The 18,863-nt window shown below is 31.1% G+C and overlaps 1 protein-coding gene and 1 long non-coding RNA gene across 2 annotated transcripts; one reads left to right on the forward strand and one right to left on the reverse strand.

Moving 5' to 3' along the window:
- Positions 1–5,877: 5,877 nt before the first annotated feature.
- LOC129974904 (uncharacterized) lies at positions 5,878–13,583 on the reverse strand. Its single transcript, XR_008784994.1, has 4 exons — positions 13,564–13,583; positions 12,198–12,333; positions 7,284–7,462; positions 5,878–5,999 (listed from the first exon to the last, which is right to left on the reverse strand). It is a non-coding gene; the product is annotated as an uncharacterized LOC129974904 (long non-coding RNA).
- A 3,233-nt stretch (positions 13,584–16,816) lies between these two features.
- LOC129975499 (uncharacterized) lies at positions 16,817–17,925 on the forward strand. Its single transcript, XM_056088561.1, has 2 exons — positions 16,817–17,472; positions 17,547–17,925. The coding sequence occupies exons 1-2, from the start codon at positions 16,817–16,819 to the stop codon at positions 17,923–17,925; spliced, it is 1,035 nt and encodes a 344-aa protein (XP_055944536.1).
- The last annotated feature ends 938 nt before the right edge of the window (positions 17,926–18,863 follow it).

Genomic DNA, 18,863 nt, shown 5'->3' on the forward strand with positions numbered 1-18,863 from the left:
TTTCGGATCTTTCATCTTCAGTTGCTGGGTGTATTGCAATCATGTTTCTGAAAAGCTTGTTTTCGGTTTGGGGGAATTTTCTATGGATTTCTTGCAATGTGACGTTGTAATTACTTGAAAGTTTCAAATTTATGGCTGCTGGTCTATTTATGATTTTTTCTTGGTTTTCCTGAATTTGATTTAGTAACTCAAATCTATTTGATGTGTCCATATTTTCTTGTTTTTCTTCAGTTTTCCGAATTTTCGCAGCTTTTCTAGGATTAACTGTTTGAAAATTTTCATTCCTCTTGTTGTTTATTTCATGCGTATTGTCGACATCCATGGGCTGTTTTTCGTTTTCCTGGGTATGTTTGTCACAGTTGCTGATGGGGCAAGGGCCCAATTCACCTAAATATCCTTCCAGATTCACGGCGTCAGTTTGCAGTTCTTGTAATTTAGAGTAATCATCAAGATATTGGGAAGTATGCTCTAAGTTGTTTTCTTTCATTTGCTGAAGGGTGTCTATAAAGATTGATGCTGTTGAATGTAGTATTTGGATTCTGTTCTGAAGATTTTGGATGTGTGTGCATAAATTCTTTTCCCAGTCATGGTACTCGCAATTTCTATTAATGCAGGGTTTTGCATTTTTTAATTTTTCCTCAGTGATTTGAACTTGTCTAACCGCCTCATTAAGTCGTTCCGAGAATTGCTTTCTTTTCAAGGGGCTATAAGATGTTAAATCTAGTGCTTCCTTTAATCTTTTTGCTTGATTACGAGCTAGGATAGCCTCCTCTTGCGTGAGAGCAAGTTGTACACAGTGTTGACGGATTTCTCTCATAAACTCAGAAAGATTTCCTGAGCCTAGATAACTACTCCTCCTACTGCTATTACTAGAAATACTCTTGCAATTGCTAGAGTCGTCCGAGCATCCGTCTCCCTCCATGGCTGGAGACTGAATGAATGCGAATGATTACTCCGGCAACTCAGGCTGCCTCCTTTTATAGGTCTCAGGAGGCGGGGCTAGAAGCATCTCAACGAATCAGGAACGTTCGAGGCGTATCTTGGTTCCTACTGGACGGATCGGAAAAATTCTCGATGTTTCGGGTATAGTCTATTTTGGCGCCAAAGTCGCCAAATTCGTCACCAAGTCGCCAAATTCGTCACCAAGTCGCCAAATGGTCGCTACGGGACCTCCAATGTGACACCCGTACTCCGTCCAATGCAGATGACTGTAAAACATTCTTTCTTATGATGGGACCAACTATGCTGGGAAGCCACATCACAGATTCGTAACAATATGTGTGTGTGTGTGTGTGTGTGTGTGTGTGTGTGTGTGTGTGTGTGTGTGTGTGTGTGTGTGTGTGTGTGTGTGTGTGTGTGTGTGTGTGTGTGTGTGTGTGTGTGTGTGTGTGTGTGTTGAGATCTACAGGTCAGACTTTTTGATCTGTATCTACCAAATTTGTACGAAATGTACTTTGAAAGTAGAGAATGTGCAACTTCGAGTAATTTTTAAACTTTAATTACAGTTGCAATTAAATAGTATTCAAATGATATTTTGATATTTTTCTACCGTAACTTCCGAAATTATTACAGCACAAATATGTTTTTAGCGTCATCTATAAATTCATAACTCATCTTTCCAATAATACCAATTTATTATTCTTGCATAGTTTCCATGACTTTTGGAAAAAATTTTGTCTATTTTCCCAAAACGGATTACATTTCTGTCTTGGGGGGGGGGGATTCTAAAGCGTTTTCATTGTTTCGTCGCATATTTAATCGCGCGATTTTCTTCCATTGAGAAAAAAGCGAAAGAAAAAGTATTCTTTTTAATACTGTATAGTCTCCATAAGGAATAAAAATGTTAAAAACAATACAATAAAATTCGAATTTACGTGAACTGGGCAATTATATTTTTAACTCTTTTCACTCAGAAAAATAATTCGAAATATAATTATTTACCTAATACAAAGATTTGTTTATTGCCCCTAAAAATAAATATGTATAATTGTTTAAATTTCAGTGTCCCTGAAAAAATTAATCAACGTATTCTTAAAACTTCCGTAGGACTTCAAATTTTTAATTCAAATTGTTTAAAAAATCAATAAAATGCCAAAATGACGTATAGTGTTTGCGAGGAGACATACGAGGACAAAGGGGTAACAAGATTATGGTAATATTTGATAGTTCTCCTTTAGAAAGATTCATGTAAATAATAAAAGAAATCTAAAGTAAGACAATTAAATAACTTTGGTTTAATGCCTGTAAATTTGGCAAAATCGTGGGCTGGAATTTATATATAATATTAAATATAAAAGATATCACCGATAAACAGTTTGTTACCTAAACCTCATTATTATAGTTATTAACATCTAAAAGACAATTCTATAAATTTTAAAATTATTTAAAAATCATTTTCCTGCAGTAATAACACCACCCGAAAACGCAAAACTATGTTTAAATCAGAATTATTACATTTTCGAAACTATCAAGTCAAGGTGATAAAGCCAGAAGCGGCATTTCGAAGTCAAAACGATCTGATATGTAGAGAGCTTGTCACAGAGAAAACATTTGTATGTATTATCCTGTATTATGAGAAGAAAAATATAAAATCGAAGCATGGGGGATAAGAAACTGCTTCTTATAGCATATATAATTTATATGTTACATATTGTTAATGTAACTACTATTTTGTTAATTTTGTTCTACTATTAAACGTTAATAACTATAATAATGAACTTTATGTAACAAACTGTTCGTTAGTGATATCTTTCATACTACTAATTGCCATTCCTAATTATCTAAACCTAACAGGTTAATTTAATCGTGGCATGATTAAGATACTATATAAAAAATTTCTGTCAATCATATGATCTCTGGATTTAATGTCTTTTGAATTTTTTTATGAGTTGAAAAAAAAGATAACGTCCATCCCATTCCAAGCAGAAAATTGAGGAATTTAAATCAGAGTCTGTATTCAAGACAGAATTCCTTCAAATACTTTGATAATACTACTCCCAAACAAGATTAGAACGAAGATGAAGATTTAAAATTGGCGCAACTCTTTTGTAAGTACTCATATTTTTTATTTTCTGGGTCTCGAACTTTAATATTTTCAACTGAAATCGAAATCAATTATACAATTTTATCAACAATTTAAAAAATAAAATTTCCTTAATCGATATTCATTAAAATTGTGAGTTATGGCTTTCACATGCTTGTAAATGTTCGGACCGACCTAAGTCTTCGACAGATTTTGCGCAAAATTGGTTAAAGACACACATTATAGATAATAAAAATGTATGACAAATTTTACTTCTCTGTCTTTTTGTAATTTCCGAGTTATCTTTCTTTCTCTCTGGCAAACACAAATTCTTTCATTGCTTTTCGTTCAAATTCTGAACCGAATTCTACAAATATTCTAATATGCTGGAAATACTGCCTACCTAATTCCACTCATATATTACAAACCCTTTTTATGTTATCCTGTAAGAGACAAACAGACATAATTAAAAAAAATCTTGAGGTGGAATCTTTTCGATCTTTATTTTATTTTCTTTCTGTATACTTGGTAAATGAAAAAGAAAAAAAGTTTTTAATTAGATCATGTGATTTAAAAACTGTACATCCAGTAAGTCAATGTTTTAACTCTTTCTCTTTTTCTTCTGTAAACTTTTAAGATGCCCTACATCATTAAAAAGTCGATTTTTTGCAAAAATAGGATTTTCTTATTTAATTTAATGTTTTAACTGTTTTATTCATATAAACATTCAGATTTTGTTTTCAAGTAATTTTTTTTGTTATGTTACACTGATTTTTATATTTGCATTTATATATATTTTAATGTTATTTTACGTCTTTAAATGCTAATTTCGCGTAAATTTAAATTTAATGCTCATTTTTTTATTCCAATTTGGTATAATAAATTCTCGACGTAAATATCATCTCGAAATTTTTTTTCCTTTTGTAAAATTGGACATCTTCTTAAAAACGGAACTTGGTTTCTTGGGTACCCTTCGTGCATAAACAGTCAAATCTAGACAAATTGTCGTACAAGAATTTCAAACTGCTATAATGAATGTATTTATAGTTACATTTAGATTACAAATCTTTGTTAATCAATATAAGTGCAGTTAATTTTTAGAAATGCTCTAGATAGGGCTCAACAAATATTCTATTCACTCATTGAAAATAAGATGAAAAATGATTTTTTTAAAAATATATGATAAGCAAAGATTAATCGATAGGCTTAATTATTGCCAAAATGATAATCGTTATGAAAAAATTGTGGAAAGAGATAATCCCAAACTATTATCTCATCAAAATAGTATTTGCATTATTTCAATGAAATAATTTTCTTTTTTAATGATATCAGTTTCATTTTTTACACTGTTTGCTTTACGTTTAATACGTTTAAAATGTATTACATAAGTTGTAATAATTTTTAATATTATGAAATTTAAACTCATTCAACAAAACATTCAGCATCCTGCTTTTGCTAATGTTAAGATAAAAATATACATTCTTTAGACATTTATTTCGAAGCAATCTTTTCACATATAAGTTTATTTCGTGTTATATAATTTTCTAAGATACATATTTTATAATTTGTTTTGAATTATTTAATTAAATTCATCTCTTTCGTTTTTCAGACTTACCAAATAATGAACAGAATTGTTTTTCTGAATTTTATTAAACACATTTGAACATTGAAAAAAAATTTTAAGATTACATGTAATTTGTTAATTAAAAAGTAGACTAAAAGCAATTGAAAGCATTAATAGTAAACTTATGTTTTGCTGAAAAATAATCAGTATTTTACTGTGAAACTGGGCTATCTAAATTTTATATGACTGATATAGAATTTTTATTGCAAATCAGCGTTCTAAACGTTACGCGTTTATATATTTGAAAAAAAATTACTGTCTATATATGTTTTTGAAAATAAATGAATATCTACATTTCTAGCTAAATAATTGAAACTTCAAGACCATTTCAGAAACCCTAATTATTTTAACTGATTTTTAACGATTTATTTTACTATGCCTTTTGTAAATAAGTGATACTAGTGATAATTTTTTTATTGAACCTAAATTTTGAGTATTAAAATCGTTTGTTTATACAATATATTATCCAAATGATATATAAGTTAAGACATTGGCCATGGTAACGGCTTACAAATATTCAGCAGGCTGAATTCCATTGAATAACTTAATCATTTAACAACGAATGCCTCTTTTTAGCAGATTGAATCTTTTTCGTTTTTGTACCACTAACATGAGAAACAGAAATTTTGCTTATCCTTGTAAAAAAGTGGGTTTTCTCACCTATAAATATCTTTCTGGAATGGAAGAAAGTATATTTGACATCTGCAAGTTATTATTGCAACCAAAATCATCAAATATATCGATTTTCATTCTAACAAATGCTTAAAATCTATTATATTAAACTGGAAACTATGTCTGCTATAAATTATATTTTTATGTCTGAAAAGTTATTTTATTTTATTAGGAAAAACGTTAAATTTTGTAAGTTGTTTTTTTTGGATAATAATTTCAATTTGTGACTATTCGTTAGACATTGCTCAACTTTAGTTAAAGTAACATATTGTAGGTATTCTCAAGAAATTAATGGCAATGTGATATCTACAAGAGTACATGTATTATCCGCATGTATGCACCGCATAAATATAATTAAAAAAATTATTTTATGTGTAACATTTTGTGACTTTCAATTAACAAAAATTGTAACAAATATTCGTGTTTAATTTTCGTGAGATATATTTTCTACCGGATGTTCGCATTATTTGAATAGCTTCGAAAGTTATTGACTTATAATGAATGAAGTAATTACATCTAAATCATTTTTCTGTCTTCACAACTCTTTTATTTCATTTCAGTCAAAAAAAATTCCACAGAAAAGACCAATCAGAGCAAGAAAAATAGTTGGGTCTATGAAAGAGAATTGAAATTCCAGGACAAAGTATTCCAGATCCAACTTCTTCTAATAATAACATCTGCCTGAAAAAGAATCCAATTTTAGAATCTGTTACTGAAAAACACAGATAATAAATCTTAACGAAACAATTGTAGAATAGACATGTTTTACTACAAAATCGTCTCGTCCTCAGAATAACCATTAGTTCCTTAAATGCCAATGTTTATCTGTGATCTCTTGTGTACCATTCCTTTATCCATGTTTACAGCACACAAATAAATATAACTTTATTTTTATTACCTTTGGCGTAGTCTAAAATTTCTGGCTAACATATTTAACCTAAAAAAAAGTTACATCGTTGATGATGAATATTGTAGGAATCTTATATATGAATTACTAAAGAACATGGAACAGAAATTGCTTTTATGACTTATAGTCGAATGGCAACAGTTAAATATAAACAAATTGCTGCGCGAAAACTGCAAATTTCTTTGTCCAATGCTTTAATAATTACAATTAATTTAACATTTCGATTAATGAAACAGAAAAATATTACTTCAAGTACTGTTGAGAAGACACAGAAAATCTATGCTTTCTGACGAAAAGAAAATGCAAAAGAAATCGAGAAAGCGACGCCAAACAGAAAGTTTAATCGAACGAAACATTCACTTAACTATTACGAGATGGGTAGTAGATACCATTTAACTATAGAAATTAATAATCATTTTTTCGACGTCTTATATCTAAAAAATTGTTTTTATAATATCTTAAAACAAAAAAATTACCTTTATTATGTCAAATTTATTTCAATACACTTTTTTTTACTTAAAATAAATTCTTTAAATTTAGTTTAATACACAGTTTGTAATGTTTTAATGGTCATTGTTTCCATTTCCGAATCGTCTATAGAAACATCCAATCGCGTGTTTTTTTCCATTGTTAAAATTCAGATTTAAAAAATATTTCTTTCTCTGGAAATGAGATCCCAGAGAAGATTTTCAATTCCAAATTTATTTCGTAGCATAAACAATTTTTAATTTCCCCCCAAAGTAATTTATAGAAGACTGACTAAATAAAACTCAGGTTTTTAAGATGTACCAAACAAGACAAATTGTTTCAACAAATATGTATTCCATATTAATGATTTAACAGTTTAAAATTAAGGTTTAAGAAATAATGCTCTTGTTAGAAACAATAATTTCGTAGTTAAAGAATAATCCTTTGCTGTAATAATTTCTTACCTTTAAAGACATTTCCGTCAAAGTCATTTCCTGTATGAATAGATGCTTTTTACTGAAAATGAAGCAGTTAATTGTTTAGTCATATTAGACTGAATTGAACTTTGTATTGCTCCTTGAAAAACTTACTTTCAGCCATTTTTAAGCTTCATGGCACCTCGAAATACACTCTGAAAGCGTACGAAAATTGTTTTGGTTTTCTCCGCAGCCACCAAATAGGAAACGAACACATTTCTGTTTGGCAGCATCATAGTACCATCGTTCAATACGTGATAAACATGGGCCACTTTTCATCGGTTGGTAACAAACTGCGTATTAGAAGAAAAAAATAAATAGAAATCCGATTAGATCATCTCAGAGATAAATTAAGGTAAGTACAATTAGTGCCTTAAAGAACAAATTGGTATTTCTTTACCAAAGGCTAACCCTGGCACATGCCTTCAAAACATTATTCAGAGACATTTCTAATTATTACGAAAAAAACGGATTACCGCACAAAGAAATGGTGAATACCTATTATTGCAGAAATACGTTCTCTTTAAGGTATCCGACTACGTTAAAAACACTGGTTTTCGACCACATTGGCTAATTCCTCTTTTATTATTATTTCTTGTAGTTCAGGCTTCCCTCTTTCCAAAATAGTATTTTCTAGGAAAAGGAAGGTCTGACCTATCATTCAGGAGAATTTTAAACAATTTTTTAGCTGAAATATTTCTTTAACTTCAATTTTCTCAAACTTTAATTTTCATAAAAATTCTCCACTGTTAACATGATATCTCAAAAACTAATAGAAGTATTTACATAAAAATTTCAGCGTGTGTTTTAAATAATATGGGTAATGAAATGAACCAAAAGTTTTATTGTTGGTGAAATACTTTTCATTTATAGGTGTTTTTAGAAACATTAAGTTGTAAATTTATGGAAAAAATGTATATATACGTACGTTTTTACCCATAATTTCTTTGCATCTCATAATGTTTCTTAGATTTTGGTTCATTTCATTCATCATTATATTCTATAACTTGTGTACAAAGAAAAATAGGATTGCTGCATTACAATTTTGTGTAGAATGTTAACCGTTTAGGTTAAATTTCATTAAAATTTACTACAAATTTTCCTACTTCTCAAAATATATTATATTTCCAAATAATTTTTTTGTATATATAGTGTTTATAATTGACAATACATCTAAAAACCATAAATAGTTTTTAAAAAATCCAATTTTTCAAAAATATTGCTTTGAACGTAGTCGGCTACATTAAAATTTATGAAATATTTCTTCATGTAGGGGTTCGATACCATATTTAAATGTACTGTAATCGAATTTTTCTCAAAAAGGAACACCCTATTTCAAATACGTATCTGATTTTTTCCAGTATAAAATAAAGCAAATGTGTATACTGTTATGCAAGTTTGAAGGATCATTTTCAGAACCTCTTAAACTTTTGATGCCAGTCGGAGGAATAAGATATGAAACATAACTATGCTAAATTTCTTTCATTTCTGCCCAATAATTTTTAAGATTTGTAGCAATAACAAAAGACTTTCGGGTTAGCATGATTTTATCATATGGAGGGGAGGAACTCATTTTCACAAAACAGTTATTTGGCAGAAATAAAAAAGAAATTAATCACAAAAAACCTTCGTTTTTAATAATTTTGAATCGATTTATCTAAACTTCATATATCAGGACGTCTTATTATGCAGAATTGATTAAAACAAGGCAAAGATGTTCCAACTTAATTACCTACCTATAGTCTAACTTATTAACTAACTCCCGTTATTTGCAGAAAAATAAAAAAAAAAAATGCCTCCTCGTAATGCTTCGCTGGGTACGGGATGTCTAATATATCAACCTCCAATGTAGATTAACCGAATGTCTTGTAAGTCAACCTTCTAACTCTCCGACCCGCCCTAAGGCACACGGATTTAAACCATAAAACTGAATGACCGGACCGCCGCAACAGCAATTGGCGGGAACTGAGGTTGAGTCCTAAGGGCCGTCACCGGCCACGGTACAATCCTCCCCGAAGGAAGTACGTCCCGTCATCGATGGGGGGAGCCAGATCCCCCACCTATTAGTGTACCCTCCAATGGTGGCGAGATCCAACCACCATGCCGGAAGCATCTCATCCTCATTTCGAGGTGCCCCCCCCCGAGGGATCCGAATGTCTTGTAAGTAAGAAAATCAGTTATCATTATCACAATTCCCGTCAAATCGTAAGCCACAACGTTTTCGTAATTTCGTAACTCTATAAATAAATATCGAATTTGTATAATTTTTATAAATTTAGAAAAAATATTTAAATAGAATTTTTTTAGATAAAATCACAAGTATTTGCATAAAGGCCATTTGAAAAGGGAAAGTAATTGCTTCAACTATTTATATATGTATATATATTTTAAATAAAAGACACCGAATTTTTTCAGATAACTTAAACACACTCTATAAAGGCAGAATTAATATATCCTTCAATATAAATATACATAATTGTAGTATTGACTAGGTGTGATCCAAATGTTTATCCGTAGCTCAAAATTCTTGAAAATTACATTGGACTATTTTTGGAGTAAAATAATACATAAATTTATTGAAATTATGGCCTATTTTTCGAAGTTTACAAGCTGCATAACTTAATATTTCCATATCATTACAGTTTTATTTTGCACAAATGTCTAAACAAAATGTATACAAAATTTAAAGAGAGCTATTTTTTAATTATAAGAGAGATGATACTTTTCAATCATAGCTGAAAAATAAAAGATAATAAAAATCTACTCATCGGGAAATAAACTGCTTAAAATTTATTTCTTCAATTTCCAGAGCGATGAAGAAAATATTTTTTTTTCTATATTAATTAGCTATTCAGTTTAACATTCGTTAATAATTACATTTTTTTAAATTTTTCAATTGAGGAAATGTTTTTTTTACTCTAATTAGAATATGTTGTGATCAGCTATATATCAGACACCGGAGGACTTCACTGTTTCTTTGCAGTTGAAAATTAATGTCAACTACCTAGCATATACTTTAATCGATTTATATTTGTCATATTTACCATTTAATTGCTTTCTAAGTGTTTAATGTCAGAAATTACAACATTAACGATAGAACAAAATATTTTAATTATTTAGAATTCTCTGAATTTCCATCAGTATTATCAGAAGCAAAAAACTCATGTTGGGATTTTACTAATAATATATAACATATAATAACGTATATTAAAATGAAAAAAAAAATTTACTAACCAAAATAAAAAAACGGTTATTAACAATATTGTCTGCAATTCCATCTTCAATTTTTATATTCTGCAAAAACGTCCTTAATATCTTTTCAAATTATCGAAAGAAATAAAACAGACTTAGAAAATGCAACGAGATTGGCTTTGAAATAAAATATTTAAAAATTTCAATTTTTGGCCAAAATCGGTTTCTAAACTCGGATGGATACCATAAGTGATAACTTCTGCTTTCTGTATAAATTATGAAAAAATTATCTGGATTTTCAATTATTATGCTCACAGGTACATAAAAAAATCGTCAGAAAAACAATTATTTCAATATGACAGAAATATAATTTCGGCTTAAATAAAGCGCATCAAAATTCATCTGTCAAATGCATTGCAATTTTGAGTACTAGCATACAAACACCTATTAATATATAACACACAGGTATCAAAATAACAAAAGTATAACAAACTTACAATCTTACTACTGTAATCAAAAACTACCCCGAGCTGTAACATAATCAAAATTGTGTCAATTTATGGATCAAATTTTATAGAATCGTTTTCAAGGTACTCTCCTCCAACTTTAATGCTCTTATGATGACTTATTTTTCCAATAAAAAAAATATGCCCTGATGTTATTTTTGTGAAAGTATTTCAAAAGTAATAACAAATTTCTTTTATCAGATTAATGGACTCAAAACAGCCGAAGTGAAAAGGCAATATCAATGGCGTAAATAAGACAGTCACGCGATATATATATATATATAGGTTCAAAAGATAAATATATTTTCATAGTTTTAGTTCGATTAAAAAAATAAGTTTGATATTTTGTCGATAGTATTCAAAAAATTACATTTTACACCTTTAGAAATTACAAAATGTTCCTTCTAAATTATACTAGTTTAGCGCAATTTTAATTAATTTTTCTTGAATTTTGACATTTTTTTTAAACATTTTTTTTTATTTCACAACAGTTTTCCTCGGTTGAAATGAATTTTAAACTTTTTCAATGTTTTTTCGAATATTTAATCTCATGATTTTTCCATTATTGCTGAAAGTTAACCAACAAAGAACTTGATAAACATCCCCAGTTATGCATAAAGTGAAAAAAATATTCAGAACTATGAAAGATGGTATAAATTATTTTTTCGACAACAATACTATTACCTGTATAGTTAAGTTAATAGAAGATATCATGGTGACTTATTATATTAAGAAAGTCTATTTAAGCAGTAAATGAGAAATATTTACGGATATTAAAATAATATGTGGCTAACTTCCATAAAAATTTGATATTTTAAACATCGCTCCTTTCGCTTCTCCTGAATATCAAATTTATGTTCAATTTGCCAAAATTAGGATTCAATGAAATAGATTTTCATATGATTAAAATAGAGTTAATTGCATCAGATATTGAATAGCACCTGAACACGATCGATATTTCCAAGAAAACAGATGGTTACGAAGGGCGACTAGCGATAATAATAAAGAATAAAGATAAAAATAAAAAGATAAAAAATCAATTAAAAATTAATTAAACAACACAACAGTATGAAACATTATTTGTAGACAATAAAAATGGCACCAACCTATTTAAAAAGACTCAAAAATAAGAGAAAAAAAGAACTGAATCATTTATTTACAGATATGTAAAAATAAAAGGCAAATAGAGGTAAAAAAAAAAGTACAAGAATATTATATATAAATAGTATATTTATACATGTATTGTTAGACATCGAAAATATTTTTCAAGTAACACATAAGGATAGTATAATGATATTTTTTTAATTAAGTCTAAACAGTGTTATCTTACTGCTTTTATGTGTAAGAGGATTATAGTCATCGCTAAGAAAAGCCGGTTCGTCATACATATCGCAGCAGTCTGCACTTGCAGCAGTGCAGAGCGGGAGAAGAAGGCAGAGAAAGAAGAGCGATTTGAAAGACATGTTCTGAAAAAAAAAGGGCGATTTGAAATGAGACATAAAAATAATAAAACTCGATCAGATAATGAATTCAAAATATAAAGTTTAATATCTGTTTCATCTATCATTCACTTCTTTGCATTCTTTCCATCAAAAACGGGAAAAAGCCAGTTATGAAATTTTGAAAGATGCACAATACCATCACAAGAAATATCACATGATTTAAATATAAAAAAAAATAAATACGCTTATTTTCTATTGAGTAGATATCGTATTTCCTGACACTAGGAAAAATCAAAGATCGACACACAAACTTTCTATGGATTTGTACAAACGTTTATTGAAACAGAAGAATGTATTGTTAAATCACATAAATTGCATCTGTCTAATCTATATCATTTTTGAATTGTCGAGTTGACAGATTGGAACATGTATTTTTCGGTCTCAGGAGGTCTGAAATTCGAATTTAATTCTATACTTTCACATTGTGTACGTATACGAGAAAGGATAAAACTAAAATCCCTGCAAATTAAGATCAAATTTTAATTTTAAAAATAAAGCGTATTTGAACCTATAATGGAAATAAAAGAGCAGATAAATTATCAAATAAGTTTTTCTTTCAAAATAGTAATCTCCTAAGAGTAGAAGCTTATAATATTATAATACCAAAAATCATAATTTGTACATTTTAATTTTTATTATATATATATATAATTCTAATAATTATTTGGAAATTTTTTTAGCATACTATTTTTTATCATGCTTTTGACGCTCCTATTTGTAAGGTTAAGGTATAGTATTCTAATATCGGCATATATTTAAGTTTTCTTCATTTCAAACTAAATATTGTTAACTAATTGTATGTTTATAAATAATATAATTCTAATTCGCCTTTCATAAAAATTTATAAAATGTTTAAATAATTCCCCAAATTTTTATTACAAAATTTTGTAAGCATTTTTTTTTCAAAATACAATTAAATGGCTTGTGTCATCTAGAAGGACACAATAATCAATGGTAATCGTTAAATAAAGATTCAGTTTAAAAGATATTAAAATAGTATTTCATCACCAGATACTCAAAACTATTTAGAACTCATCAGTATAAGAGTGAAATATCTAGTACAAAATTCAATATATCTCTACCAAAATGCAATAATCACGATATACATCCATGTTAAATTTTAAAAATGTAAAAATCTGTTATTATATCTTAAATAAAGATCGATGATTTGATGTGAAAAAGAGTAGTACTTACCTATTCAAAACCGTCTGAATTGTCAAATAAGGATATAAAACTTCACCTGACATGTGCACATATATATATACGTTTGAAATCGAAAAATTAAAATTTTCTGATGAAATCATGTCAATTGTCTGTAATTTTACCGTTTTTATTAGATAATCAAATAGTAATTTTTATTTTCGGAGACAAAAAATGTTTATCAACTGAAAGAGGCTTTATTGTTTCGAAATTATGAAGAGAATCATTAATCCTGAAATCTATTTTTCCATAATAATTTGAAAAACCATTATTTACGAAATAAAAAAAAACATGACATACTATAATTTAAAAGTGTGCTAATGACGATCGAATGTTCTAGAAATGACGCGATTTTAAAAATATGTGGCTCGCCAATTATGGATTTGTCACTTGTTAAACTGTTTAATTCCGCTTTCACCCGGATTCGGTGTATTTTTAAAATTACATGAAATATTTTTAAAAAAATATCCGTTCTGAGTAAAGCGTCTAATTGCTTTCAGAAAAAAAAACCAATTACTTAAACTGGTTCATTAACAGTAATGATCCGAAATTATATGACAAGTGTTTCGAATGAAAGCTCGTAAATCGGTGTGATACTTTACACAAAAAAAACGTGTGGATATTAAGTGATTTTTTAAGATGTAAGCAGAATAAACATTGTAAAAACAAAAACATGGTAAAAACGTATGTTATAAAGAAAATAGACTTTTTTTAAAAAAATATCGGTGGAAATTATAATACAGTTTTTAAATTAATTAAATTAAACTGTAAAAATTGTGAGGAATATAAAACAAATTCTACGATTAATTTTTTTTTTTCATGAAACATTTTTTTTTCTTCTGTACGTAATATATTATGAAACAATATTGTAAGTGTCTATAACTTCGAAATCGTGATTCTAACAAACCTCTATGTTTCAGACTTTTCCGAGTTCGAAAAACACATTTTTGAAAATATGTCTATCTGTGAAGGATAATTTAAAAAAATGACTTAAACTAAACGAATGTATACTGATTTCTGGTCTCTACTCAACATTTAAGTTTTCTTGTCAAATTTTTGAATGAAATCAAATAAAAGTAAAAATGTCCGAGTGAAAGTGAGTCAGATATCTTCAAAGCGTAAAAGGCAAGAAGAAGAATATTCTTCGCACAGTTTTGGTATCTTAAACGTAGATTCGTATATAACCAAATCCCCTTATGGGGTGATCATTTGTCTGGCAACATTCCCATAAGCGATATAACTTAAAAAGAATGAGATATATGAATGGAATTTGGTATGTAATCTTGATATTATAATTGAAATTTGGTTTCAAATTATGTTTTCAGTCGGTTGATAAAAGATGTTATTGCTTCTTTAGAACGCAGTAATTTTAAGCCAAGGGTACGTCTCTTGTTTTTCAGCAGCGCCATCTAGGGCGAAGAGCACAATTTAGCTACACAAGCGTCACAACCCTTTTTAAGGGGAGGATTTCATTCATGCACTTCATTCACAGATCGTAATTTAGGCGTGAATCAGAGAACGATCACCCCTGATTCAGTACCCAAAGTAGTGTTACTCTCAACATGGAAGACTTTGTGATTACGACAAATTTATATGTGCGCCAGCCACACACACACACACGGAGTGTCTTAGGCCGGCGGGGTTCGAACTCGCACCCCAAGGGAAGCGAATCCAACGCCCTACAAACTAGGCTATCCCGACCAACAAAAAAATGTTCCAAATTTAATTGCTTTACTAGAAGTGCATAACGCTCGTTTGAAGGATTCTAAAATTATTTGTGGAAGAATTTTGCGAATTTCTTTTAAGAATGCATGAGATAATGTTTCAGGTGAAACCACCCTACTTTGTTATTACCCTTAATTTAATATAGTCTTTTTTTAAAATTTGTATATTGTTACTATAACTATTAATTTCTGCTTCATACTATTGCTAATAACTAGAATCTAATAGGTTGTTTTAATCTTGACATGATTAAGATAATATTTTTTTAAAAATTCTGTTAGTTTTTCTATCATTCCATCCCCTGTTTTACCGTCTTTTGGGATCTTTTCATGAAGGACTAAAAAGATAACGTGCATCAGATATTCTCACAAATTCAGCGGAATTACAAGCAGAGATTCTTCAGATACTTTGATAATACAACTCGCAATCAGATTAGAACAAACAAATGAAGATTTAAAATTCAAGTTACTCAATTGTAAGTTAGCGAAAAAAAAAATTCCATGCTTCTTTTTTTTTTTTTTTTTTTTTTTTTTTGTTCTACATAATTTTATAATTTATACAGGATTTCTTGGATTTGCAACAAATCTTGGATTCTTTCTCGGATTATACAAAATCGTGTTTTTTTTTCTTCCTAGTTTTTGTTCTACATGATTTTGTAATTAATGCAAGATTTCTCGGATATGAAAAAAATATTGCATTATGCAAGATCGAGTTACAAATCCGATATACGAATGTAGAGTCCATAGATCTGTAGGAGTATTTTATATCTCTTTACTCCTACATAATCCATGTTATTTATCCGTTACAATTAATTTTGACTTCTGGTCCTAATAACCATTATCATGCCAAACGCCCCTCAGGGGCTCACCTACTATAGGTGAGTACGGGTGTCCCAATCCCGAGGTACCCAGGGATCTTTACTCCCTTTATGTTTCCACTCCCCTACGACTTCTACTATCTGTAGTTTTTTTTTCCTTCCCTCGACGGCAAGCGAGGGAGTTCTCCATGAGAAGCTGTCGCCGCTCTGTTTGCTTCTTGCTTCTCATGGACAGCCAAAGCCCCACGTGTTTGCCGTGCGTGGCGACCCATTTGAAAGACGGGTGGTGCACTGTGGTCCCCTGTGCATCAATCGGCTGGTAGCTAGTCACCTTAGTGACTAGTCTGCTTGGGATCAAGCGAAGGGGTTACTCCTTGGGTTTGGCCTTAAGGGTGGTCACTGTCGCCGGGGGTAACACCCAGCGTATAGGTTCCGGCTAGCACTAAGGTGTATGCCGAGGCTGGGAAAGACCAGAGCCGGTAATTGCCTTCCCTTGTTGGGCTCCGCGGTGGGCTGTGCCGTCGGGCCCGAATCACTCTCAATATCGCATGGCTCCTCCCAAGAAGGGTTCCTTTAGTGGGCGTCACAAAGTACCAATTTCTTTTAACAATAATGAACATTTTGATGCTTTTTTTGTAATAAAAAGAATTTCTGAAAATAAAGAAACTTTTGAAACAGTCTCCCCTTTCCTTGTACAAAAGGCTCTAAATGCAACAGTCGGCGAAGTTGCATTCGATTCGAAAAATGAGATCTGGTGACTTGCTTGTGGAGGTTTCTTCTCGTAAGCAAGCACAACAGATACAAAAACTTAAATCCTTGGCAACGATAAGAGTTTCTGTAACCCCTCCCCAATCACCACTTAATAGCTCTAAAGGCGTCATCACCTGGGGCGAAATACTAAATCTTCCCGTAGAGTTAATTGTCTCCGAAATGAAATCTCAAGGTGTTACACATGTGCGTCGAATTTCCATACGACGTGATGGACAACTACTTGAGACGAAACATCACGTATTAACTTTTAAAACTTCTAAATTACCGGAGTACGTCTATGCAGGCTATATAAAGTTACCGGTGAGGCCATATATCCCTAATCCACTAGGGTGTTTTCAGTGCCAACGCTTTGGCCACTCCAAAATGAATTGCTGCGGGTCTCTCACTTGTGCCCGTTGTGCACAAAAAGGGAATGATAGCCAACAGTGTACCGCAGAAGAAAAGTGCGTAAACTGTGGTGGCGATCATCCCTCATATTCTCGATCTTGTCCTCGCTGGGCACTGGAAAAGCAGGTTACGACAATAAAATTCAAAGAAGATTTATCTTATCCTGAAGCCAGACGCAGGGTTAAAGCACAGACCCAATTCCTGGTGTCAGTTATACTTCAGCAGTTAAGAAAACTTTCTGTCAGAATTGCTCTTGTGAAAACTGCTTAAAATATTCCAGGAAAACAACAGATAACGAAAAAACATCAGATTCCGATGCTGAACATACTCTGAAAACTAACACTGATACTCAAAAAATTGTTAGAAGAAAATCAAAATCGCAGACTTCGCTGACATTAAACTTAGCAAAACGTGGTCTTACGCAAAAAGATTTGCGAAAGAAACTGAAAAATTCTGCATCGAAAAATTCCGTCGCATTGGGGTTAGCGACGCAAGGTGTTGTCCATAAGGACTTGCAGTCCATCTTTGGTGACACGCTTAATAGCCCCGATATTAAACTGCATCCGTCTGAGGATGAATATGAACTTGGTATGAGTTGCGATGATCATGCAAATTCAACAACTGCCTCTTCTCTCTCTCCTCCCAAATCACTTTCTTAATGGGTACCTTCCTTTCTTGGAATTGTCGCGGCATTCGGCCCAAACTGCATGACATCAAGTCTATTATTAACAGATTTCATCCTGTTTGTTTTGGTCTTCAAGAGACCTTCTTGAAGCCAAATATATCAATCAAATTACGCGGTTACAATTGTATTCGGAAAGATGCAGACAGTGAAGCTCATAGTTCTGGAGGGGTCTGCATCTTCACTTCCAATTTATATCCGAGCACTCCTCTCACCCTAACACCTCTCTACAGGCTGTGGCTGTACAAATTCATGTAAAAACTTTGATCACAGTCTGCTGTATTTACTTACCGCCTCATGATGTCATTCGTCAACAAGATCTTGACGTTAGTGGACCAGCTTCCTTCGCATTTTATCCTGCTTGGCGATTTCAACGGTCATAGTACGTTGTGGGGTTAAAATAGTACAAATTCTCGTGGGCAGCAAAAAGAACAGTTCATTTCTAAAAACTGTTAATGTTTGCTCAATAATGATGAAAAGACGTATTTTCACGAGCCCACACGTACCTTCCACAGTCTTGATTTGGCCATATGTTCTCCTGAACTTCTGCCGTTGCTAACTTTTGCTGTTAGCAACTATTTATATAATAGCGATCACTATCCTATTATCGTCTCCCACGCTGATGGAGGCGGTGTGACTTATTGTCCTCCGCGTTTCTTATTCCAGCGGGCAGATTGGACTACTTTCTCTCAACTGGCAGATATTACAGAGACAATGGTAAATACATCAGACATCTCGGAAGCAGTTCAAAATGTCGTTGATAGTATAATATGTGCCGCAACTTCCACTATTCCAAACAGTTCACCACGTCTAAGAAAATTTCGCAGACCGTGCTGGAATGAAGCCTGTACCGACAGTCACAAGCAGCAAAAAAAGTTTTGGAACACCTTTCGAAGGTACCCTACAACAGAGAAC

The sequence above is a fragment of the Argiope bruennichi genome, chromosome 7 (assembly GCF_947563725.1).
Source record: "Argiope bruennichi chromosome 7, qqArgBrue1.1, whole genome shotgun sequence".
Classification (NCBI taxonomy): Eukaryota; Metazoa; Arthropoda; class Arachnida; order Araneae; family Araneidae; genus Argiope; species Argiope bruennichi.

Coding starts and splice junctions, on each gene's coding strand:
- LOC129975499 (XM_056088561.1), top strand. CDS start 16,817: ATGCAACAGTCGGCGAAGTTGCATTCGATTCGAAAAATGAGATCTGGT. Junction 17,473..17,546: donor GCACAGACCCAATTCCTGGT/GTCAGTTATACT, acceptor AAAATATTCCAG/GAAAACAACAGATAACGAAA.